The sequence below is a fragment of the Nymphaea colorata genome, chromosome 6 (assembly GCF_008831285.2).
Source record: "Nymphaea colorata isolate Beijing-Zhang1983 chromosome 6, ASM883128v2, whole genome shotgun sequence".
Classification (NCBI taxonomy): Eukaryota; Viridiplantae; Streptophyta; class Magnoliopsida; order Nymphaeales; family Nymphaeaceae; genus Nymphaea; species Nymphaea colorata.
In genome coordinates, this window is record NC_045143.1 from 17305816 (window position 1) to 17315461 (window position 9646).

Consider the following 9646-nt stretch of genomic DNA (forward strand, 5'->3'; position numbering starts at 1 on the left):
TGATCTAGTCCTAAAATGCCTTGATAAAAACAGAACACCACCTTGATCGATTCCAAAACTGCTCAGAGTACTAGAATAAAGGAGTATGCACCATCCACAACAACAGAACGCGTTTAATATGAATTGTACAATGAAACAATCTTGGGAAGATTGCGAATCCAAGCAACATGGTTCCCATAGAGACTATGAAAGCCTGGTTTCCGTAAATGATTCTGCCAAAGGATCTGATTACTGCAAGAAACCAGACACCGGTTGGTTACATTTCTATAGCATCTAATCATGCACACGTTTTCGACTTTCATCCAAAACTCTCCTCTACCAAATTGCTTGAAAAGACTCGTTCCTACAAAATTTGGCAGCAACCCCGCAATCAAGTGCCCCACCTGGAGGCAAATCGTCTGCTGCCGTTATTCTTCTAATTAAAGGAAGGCTTGATACAACTCAAACTGCAGCTGTAGTAGCCTGCTTATGCACGAAGGCGATGCCCTTGTCAATGCTTGCCTTCAGTTCTGGTTTCAAGGCTTCCAGGGCCTTCTGCTCATACTCAGACAGCCCTTGAAGATCTGCAGATATGAAGGCTTCGATACCCTGCTTCCCCAGCTTGACTCTTGAAGCAAAGAATGGAAGCTCCGACAGCTCAGACTGCACATAAGAACATTCATACACGTCGCTATCACCATCCAAGGCCCTGAGGGAAGATTCCACAAATCTAGCTGCTGCATATGCCATGGAAAGAGTAGCTGAACCAGCACCAGCTTTTGCCTCAACAACTTCAGTTCCAGCATTTTGGATCCTCACAGTAAGATCCTCCACCTCTTCACCGGTGAAACTAACTGATGGCTTTGTTTTGGACAGTAATGGTAATATAGTAATGCCGGCATGCCCACCAACAACTGGTACATCAACATCAATCAGCCTCAGATTCTTCTTCTGTGCAACAAATGTATTTGCTCTCACAACATCAAGGGTGGTAACCCCAAAAAGCTTTTTTGGATCATAAACGCCTTTCTGTTTCAAAACTTCAGCTGCAATTGGCACGGTGGAATTGACTGGATTGCTGATAATGTGAATGAAGGCACCAGGACAATTATCAGCCACTGCCTCAACTAAGCTTTTGACAATACCAGCATTGATATTGAAAAGATCATCACGTGTCATGCCAGGCTTCCTTGGCACTCCAGCTGGAACCACGACAACGTCCACACCTTTCAAGGCATTAGCCAACTCAGAAGGACCTGTAAAGTCCAGGACCCGAGAAGGAGTATTGCAATGACTAAGGTCAGCAGCAACTCCTTTAACGTTAGCAACATCATAAAGATGCAATGAGGACACCAACGGGGACATCTTGACCAGAAGTGCTAGCGGTTGCCCAATTCCTCCAGCAGCCCCCAGGACAGCTACCTTGTAGGACGAAGCTCTTGGCAGCAGACAACTAGATTGTTCGCATGCTTGTTTGCATTCTAATGATCTTGATGAAACTAGAAGAGCAGCACCACTTTCCTTGCCTAAGAATGAAGATTCCGATTCCATGATGACACCAGTTGCTGCCTTCAGACCACTGAACCTCTGAAGATCAACTCTGGGCTTGAACCTTGCAAAAGAGGGCCTGAACCTTGATGATGGAGATGAATATGCATCAAAACCAGTGGTTCTCATTGAAAAAGCGGGCGTTGTCATTGATGCCATTACCGCTGTATTTCTCTGTGCTTCACAAAAAAATTAGCATTTGTCACAACCCAGAGATGTCCATAGATTCCAAACACAACAAAAGTTGAAGCAGGCCAAGAAAGTAATGGAAACCAGTCCCACACTATTAGAGAAAGAAAAAAAAATCCAAATTGGTATAATTTCCTACCAGTTACAAAATGGCTACTTTGTGATCATGGACAAAAATAGGTAGAATATAGGACTGCCTTGACATTTCCAAAGGATGTACAAGACTTTTCTTTAATAAGGCGTTCCAGCTAAAACAACAATATAACAAGAATGACCCTGTGTGTGAGAGAGAGGCTGAGAGAGAAAGATGCACAAGAACAGCTCACAAACTCTTCTAGAGAAAGCCCATTAAATATTACAAAGTCGTCCAGCATTCAAGCTGTAGGCAATATTTTTAAACCCAGTGAGCTGGGACCCGGCTTTGCCCATTATCAGCTCATGACTCGGGATTCAACTCGGTGACTACAGCTTGAGTTTTGTTCAATATGGCTTTTCAAGCAGAATAATATATAACTTGCAAACGTAAAGGTTGTAAAATGACCTGATTACATGCATAATTCAGAAGAAATAAGTCAAATTAACGTCAAGTAAAGCCATGACTAAGTTACATTACTCATATAATAATAAGAAATTGGATGATTAAGCTACTCTAGAGTAGTATATTTCAACATAATTGAGTATCAATGAAAAACAAGCCAACAAAAACAAGCATTAAAGTGAAGATAGATTATAACACCAAATTTTGGGTGCACAGAATATTGGGAAAGTCAAACAAATTGACTCCGTGAGTCAAAAGAGCTTCGGGCGAGTCAAACAAGTCTTTGGTGAGTCTTTCTGAGCTTTGGATAACACTGAGCCCCTACTAGGGGCCAGGGGGACCTGGTAGGAGGATGAGCCAGCCAAGTTGACTCTGCGAGTCCTTAAACATTAGTTGTAGCTCTGCCATTACACCTAACGACTACCATTCTGAAAGTCAGAAAATATAAAATTCTTAGCCCACCAAAGAAGACATTAGAAATAATGGGAAAAAAAACTTTTAAGAACTAGAATAGTTCTGCTGAAAAATGATTTCCTCAGTAACTCGAGTATTCATATCTAAAGACCTACAAGAAAAATTATTTCATTTTGACTAGAAGATCATTTATACATCATAAAGAGGAGATGTACTCATTATTCAAGATGCACAATGTTAGCGTATGGGGATCGGGTCTGTTCAGACCCGATCCATTCTCCTTATATCCACACGCCTAAAGTTACTAGGCGGTGGCTCTCTTGTAATATTTTATAATTTTATGTACAAATCTGTTGTAATCTATTAGGGTTATTCTTTTAATTAAAGATTAAGGAACGCAGGGTGTGTTAAGCCGGCTGCTCCCTTTCCTCCATGTCTTCTTTCATCCTCTCCTCTCAATATATCTGTTTTGCATACGGAGAGACGAGTACTTTGTGAAAATTCTTACATGGTATCAGAGCCAGGTTGCATCGTCCTTCGGTGAGTGATTTCAGTTTGATGTGATTAGCCCTAATGTGTCCTAAATTCTTTCTTTTCTGGCGTGGTCATCCCTCTTTTCAGTTTCTGCCCTAAATCTTGCGTGATTTTCCCTAATTGATTTGCCCTAATCGTTGTGCCCTAATTTTCTCATCGTTTTGCCCTAATTTCTGTCGTTGCCCTAAATCAATTATGGATCAGCCGACTCCCTCTCTTCTATCTTCTAGCTTTTTCTCCCAACTTATTTCTCAAAAGCTGAATCATAGTAACTATTTGACTTGGAAACGTCAAATAGTCCCTTTTATTAAAAGTCATAGACTCTATGGGCATATCGATGGGACCACTCCAGCACCTCCTATGTATATTGACCGTGAAGTGAAGAAGACCGTAGTGGGAGATCAAGTTGCTGGGGCTGCAGCTATGAGTGAAATCAGATTTGAATATGAAACCATTACTGAAAATAATCCTGAGTATGAAGCTTGGCTGGCTCACGACCAGTCCCTTGTTGCCTATATTACTTCTACTTTGTCAGAGGAAGTATTAGGAGGTATTGATAATGATTTAACAGCCCTAGAGTTGTGGTCTACCCTTGCCACCACGTATTCTCAAGTATTCGAAGCACGTTTTCTGCAGTTAAGAAGGCAATTTCAGGACATCAAGCGTTGGACGCGTACTGTTTTGGAATATTTGAATGAAATTAAAAGTGTAAGTGATCAACTTGCTGCCATTGGACATCCCGTCAGCGACAAGACAAAGTGCAACAAGCCTTGAGTGGACTGGGAACAGATTTTGATATTTTTTGAACAGCCTTGGAAGTCCTACCTATTCTTCCATCTTTCGAAGATCTCAAGGCTAAGTTATTCCAACACGAAGCTAGTCGTGTTCAGCGACAGAATTTGATTCCTTCCAACAGTCACAATGTACTGATCACAGGGACACATGCATTGCAAGGGAATCGCACTCGTACTTGGATTCCTCAGGTAGGAATGGGAAGAGGGATTCTCCCAACACCACAGGGCATGAACACTACTTCTGCCACATCTAGATGGGTTCCGACTTGTTTCTATTGCAACAAGAGGGGGCATGTAAAGTCAGAATGTGTGTGAATGATACGACTACTAAAAGACATTAAAGAAGATGTGGATTATGCAGCAAGACTCTATTACGATAATAAAAGTGCAATTAGACTTTTAGTGAATCTTGTCTACCATGTTCAAACAAAAATATAGAGGTGGAACATCATTTTATCAGAGAGAAGGTATTCAAAGGAGAAATTAAGTTGCAGCCAATCACTTTAGAAGATCAAGTCGCTGACATCTTTACCAAATGCTTGTCAATGCAAACTTCATCAAGCTTAGAAGAACGCTAGGAGTCATGAGTAGAGAGTCAGTAACGAGGGGGAGACTATAAAAAGTTATCATTGACTCTCTTGAAAGAGTCGAGAAGACTCTAGAGGCTGTGAGCCTCCCTTTTAAAAGGAGAAGCTTATGTAATGATTAAAAGAAATAAAAATAATAATAATAATAATAGAATGTGGTGGATTCTTCCACCACTGACTTGTCCTCCCTATAAATAGGAGTGTTGGCCATTATGTAATACATGAAAACCAAATTTAAATATTAAGTGACGTTGTGTGCTCACCTCGTGAGCTCTTTTCAAGTGTGTGTTTGGGTATTAGCTCACTATATGAGTTAGTTAAGGTGAGTTCTTATACCCTTCTATTGTAAATTTCATTTTAACAAGTAATAAAAGTGTATTATTTAAAGTCTCTTTGGTGCATACTTTACAACATTGCTTAGTTAAGTTCACTTTGGGAACTTTGTTGGCTTGGTTAATGAGTTTTTATTAAATCAACTTTGTCAAAATTATTATTGAGAATTATTTTGGACGTCGAGACTTAGTCAGTTTTTTTAGCATAAATTATTCGAGTTTGAATCTAAGTTATATATAGGGCCCACATTTTCACCTACAATGGCAACTCTATCAAGGCAGCTAGGGGGCTAACACTTTAACGTATATGGTAAAATCGAGCTCGATGGAGAAAACTGATTGGGGCAATTTAGTAGTTTATTAATGGAGCTCTTGGTATTCAGAACACTCGAGGAGTTCCTTGGAAACACAGCACTAAAAAGCCCACCTTGGCGGTTTATGTTTCCCAAGTGATATCCCAATTGAGACACAAAAGCAAACGCAGCTTGAATCTATTTTGGTTAGTATTTTGGTTCAATTCTTCAATATCCTTGTGGTTTATGGATTTTCACTGTGCTTTTTCACTATTTTGCTTAAACTCTAATTAGGGATGTTCAAGGAGCAGTCGAGCCTGGGCTTACCCAGCTCGAAGTCAGTTTGACTCACATATTGCTCGGTTTGAGCTCGAGCTGAGCTTTATGAGGTCAGCTTGAGCTTAAGCACGACTCCATCAATTGAGTGTGAGCTCGAGCTCAACTCATTGCTGAAGGAACATCATCTTCTTGTTATCACAAACAACTAAGGATGTACAACGAGTCTAGCCAAGTTTGGCTTGAATCGAACTCGTTCGTATAACTCAAGTTATAAACTCAGTCCAGTTCTCATATATGTTTTGGTATGGATGCATGATTTCATTTTTATTTCTTCCGCACGCTCTTTTTTTTTTTTTTTTTTTTTGTCATTTCTCCCTCCCTCCCTCCCTCCCTCCCGCCCGCTCGCTTCTTTCTTCTTCCTCCTCATCTCCTCTTCTTCTGGTCGCCACCTCCTTTTCTCCTGAGCTGGAACCGCAAGTCTCAACTCTCCCTTTGTCTTCTCCTCTTCTTGTTCTTCTTCACCTCCTCTCTCTCTCTCTCTCTCTCTCTCTCGGTTTCTATCTCTCCTCCTCCTCCGTTTTCTTCGTCCTCCTCCTCACCGTCGGGTCCAGCTTAAACGAGTCCAGCTCGAGTTTTATAACTAGAGTTTTAACTCATACTTGAACTGCGTCGAGCGTATAAGAGTGAGCTGAGTCGACCCCGAGTTGTACATCACTAATTGAGACTTAATTTTCCGGAATTTTTTTTTTTTACTAAATTCGTGATCATTAATTGGTATGAACCATCTCTTTGAAAGCCCAATCTGAAATATTATTTATGAGTTCCATCCACCACAAATACTGGAGCCGGAGTTATTTATTTCATGGGCAAGCCCTCAGGATGAGATCGATTGCAGATCTGCTCTTCGGGTTTTCAGCATTTAGGGGAGAGTGGCGGTCCACAGAGGCAGCGGTTGTGCATATAGGACGAACTATCGAGCTTCTGCATGTTCCCACCTTGGGGGATTTCCCCGCACAGCCTGTTGTAGCTCACATTGAACTGCTGCAGGTTGGGTAGTTCCACAATCTGCGTGGGGATGCTTCCGTATATCATGTTGTGTGAGAAATCCAAGATCCACAAGCCGGAGGGGAAGACGACACTGGTCAGGTCGAAATTGAAGAGATTCCGGGAGAGAATGATGCTGGTCAATGACTTGGATCGGTTGTTGAAGAGGGGAGATGGATCGCCAACTAGCTGATTCCTGTCGAGATCGATTCTAGCGAAATCTGCTTGGGCAAGAGATTTGGGAACGGCGCCAGAAAGGCTGTTGTGAGAGAGGAAGATCTGCAGGTTGGCACCACGGAACTGGCCGAAGGAATCGGGTAGCGGGCCGGTCAGCATGTTGCGGTCCAAATGCAGCATTGTGAGCTTTGGAAGATTGGCAAGAGTTGGGGGGATGGAGCCACTGAGCTGGTTGAAGGATAGGTCCAAGCTCTCCAGGTTGGTCAGTCGATTCAACCAAGTCGGTATGGGCCCCGACACGTTGGTGCCGCTGATGCGCAGATAGGTGAGCTTGGTGAGGCTAGCGAAGGATGGTGGGATTCCTCCGTGAAGGTTCGGCATGTTGTGGATGCTGACATACTGCAAGTTGGCGAACTTGCCGATGGCCGCCGGAATCGGGGCATTTAACTGATAACTGTTGAGGGTGAAGCTCGTCACGCTGCTGGTGTTCGGATTGCACCGGATCATGTTGGTCAGGTGGCAGCAATCGGTGCCGGTGTAGGTCCAGTTGAGGGCCGCAAAGATCTCGGCCACAACTTGCGCGTCTGCGGCAGGACATTGCCACCTGAAAGCAGAGGTGAGGGTGAAGGAGAAGGAGAAGGTGAATAAAAGGGAGACCAAAATTAGGCGAGGCATTTGCGAAATATCTTATTGCAGACTCTGTTTGGTTTGTAGGCGAAGGTAGATGCGAAATCTACTTCCCTTATGTAGTCTCATTCTGTTTCTCTCTCTCTCTTACATAAAAGATATTTCTAAGTGGAAACCGTTGACTTACAGGGGCGGCTACGCGTTTAGTGTTCTCAAATAGTTCTTTTTCCTTTTTTTTTTCTTTGATTGGAACTCATGCTTAACTTGAGGAAAACTAAGGTACACAAAGGAAAAACTTACTATTCATAGTTCTTTTGGTTGTGAGCATAGTTCAAATTGCACATCTTTCTCTCTCGGCATATAATTCTATCCATTGAAGCGCCACAAATGTTGAAATTTCTTTTGTTTTTGAGCATTAACACTGTGTTCTGAGTGTCCCGCGCCCATCATATTTGTGGTTTTCTTTCCAGAGGGACCATAAGACGGGTGAGGTATCTGATCAACCTTTGGGCACCGTTCATCATGAGGATGAATTCATTTCAGTAAGTGCCAACATTAGTTCATTGACTAGAACGTTCTTATCCATCTAGTACTTGGGATACCGATGACTCTGTGTATCAGCCCACAGAATATTTTTGTGAGTCCTATCTAAATGGCTTGGATTATTCTTACTGGGTCCCTTAAACTGGAGTATAAATGGAATTCAATTCAAGATGCCTTGTACCTGATCCACGCTAGATCTGTTCATGGTGAGCAAGAAAATGCCATGAAAAGAGGCAGATAAGAGTGGAATTTGGTTTCAATTTTTGGTGATTTGCGTGCCAGCACTATGCACCATCTGTGTCCAAAACTGGAAGCACCAACTTCCCACGGTATCTTCTTGTGGACAAACGAGCAGGCAGCAATTTAATTAAATGCATAAATAGGACTTTTGGATTACTGAGGTGCATTATTTTGAAAATCAAACCGGAGTCTGGTTTGGCAAAGAAGGATCCAAAATTTTCAAATTCAAATTCATTATCATTCAAACAGTTTGTTTTCCATTTTGAATCTGAATATAAATTTTGCTTTACGTCCCTATGAACATGAAAGGGGTAATCTAACTAGGAAGGAACACTGGCGGCATGAAGGCATTTCCCACAGAAGAGTAGCGAGGTAGATAAGCACCAATGAACCATATTCCAGTTCTCTCCAGGAAACAGATTAGTGGTGGGATACTGATAGCTTTAATATTTAACATTCAAATCAAGCGTATTTAGATTTTGCAGACTGAACAAAAGTTGTTTTCCTGATGTGAATTAGAAAGTGATGGCACGTTGTTATGTGCTTTAAGTAATGAAGTTGCCAGTTCAAATTGCTTTGTAACGCTCATGATTGTTCTATCTATTTAAAGTTTATGCAGTGGCAGCACTCGGCAAGAGAGAAAAAATCTTTTTCTGTAGATGTTAGGTGAAACACATCACTGAACCACATTATCCTCTGCTTGCGTTCTTTGTTTTCATTACTTGGAGCGTTACCTTGAGTTTTTTATCCTGCATTCTCATTTTTCTCATCCCATATCATTGGGCTCAAGCTCATCCCCTGTTTCCGTTGCATCAAGCACTTTCAAATATCTGTACCCATATAACTTAAACATAGCAAATTTTATATCACTGAAATTGACACATTCCATTTTCCTTTTGCGGAAGACACAACTTTTGGGTCTGATATAAAGCCAGGATATGATGGGCTTTCTTGATGGAGGTCATCCTATGCCAACCTAGACAATCACTCATAAGAAGGTCGATGGAAGCGAAGCCGCTGTTCTCAAGCCAGACTTTGATGCCAGGAAACAATCAAATTATATGCTTTGAGGTTGGATTACTGATACTCTCTCTAAAGAAGCTTTTGGTCTGGTGGTGGGTTTGCAAACTGCTGCAGAAGTTTGGAATGCCTTAACTGCTGCATATGCACAAGACTCTTAAGAATGAGAGCTTGTTTTCGATGCAAAAATTACAGACATTCAGAAAAAAAGGTCTCGACCACGGAACTGATGCAGCTTATGGGACTGCTCTTGGAGCATTCCCAAGTATAGTGGCAGTTCACTAGACTGCTCTTGCTGTAAGTGCAAGTGTTACTGCAGTCCACCAGACTGCTTTTTCTGCACCTTGAAAAAATTGCAGTTCACTCAAAAACGTCTCTCCAAGGGAAAATAGATTAATACTATTCTATTGGTTTTGCTAAATATATACTTACAAAGTATTTTTAAGAACAGCATTGTGTTCTTCGGATGCATTTCATAAAAGTTGCACCATGTTCTTATTTTAAAGAA

At 41.7% G+C, this 9646-nt stretch overlaps 2 protein-coding genes across 2 annotated transcripts; both read right to left on the reverse strand.

Annotated features, from left to right (window-relative positions):
- Nucleotides 1–42: 42 nt before the first annotated feature.
- Nucleotides 43–2037, reverse strand: LOC116256781 (malate dehydrogenase, chloroplastic-like). The gene has a single exon (XM_031633264.2). It carries the CDS (start codon nucleotides 1684–1686, stop codon nucleotides 442–444), a length of 1245 nt encoding a protein of 414 aa, XP_031489124.1. The 5' UTR covers nucleotides 1687–2037; the 3' UTR covers nucleotides 43–441.
- A 4238-nt stretch (nucleotides 2038–6275) lies between these two features.
- On the reverse strand, nucleotides 6276–7527 carry LOC116255548 (polygalacturonase inhibitor-like). The gene has a single exon (XM_031631413.2). The coding sequence runs from the start codon at nucleotides 7381–7383 to the stop codon at nucleotides 6400–6402; it is 984 nt and encodes a 327-aa protein (XP_031487273.1). The 5' UTR covers nucleotides 7384–7527; the 3' UTR covers nucleotides 6276–6399.
- Nucleotides 7528–9646: the final 2119 nt, after the last annotated feature.

Bases quoted from the DNA above. Each gene is read 5' to 3' on its own strand.
- LOC116255548 (XM_031631413.2), bottom strand. From the start codon at position 7,383: ATGCCTCGCCTAATTTTGGTCTCCCTTTTATTCACCTTCTCCTTCTCC.
- LOC116256781 (XM_031633264.2), bottom strand. From the start codon at position 1,686: ATGGCATCAATGACAACGCCCGCTTTTTCAATGAGAACCACTGGTTTT.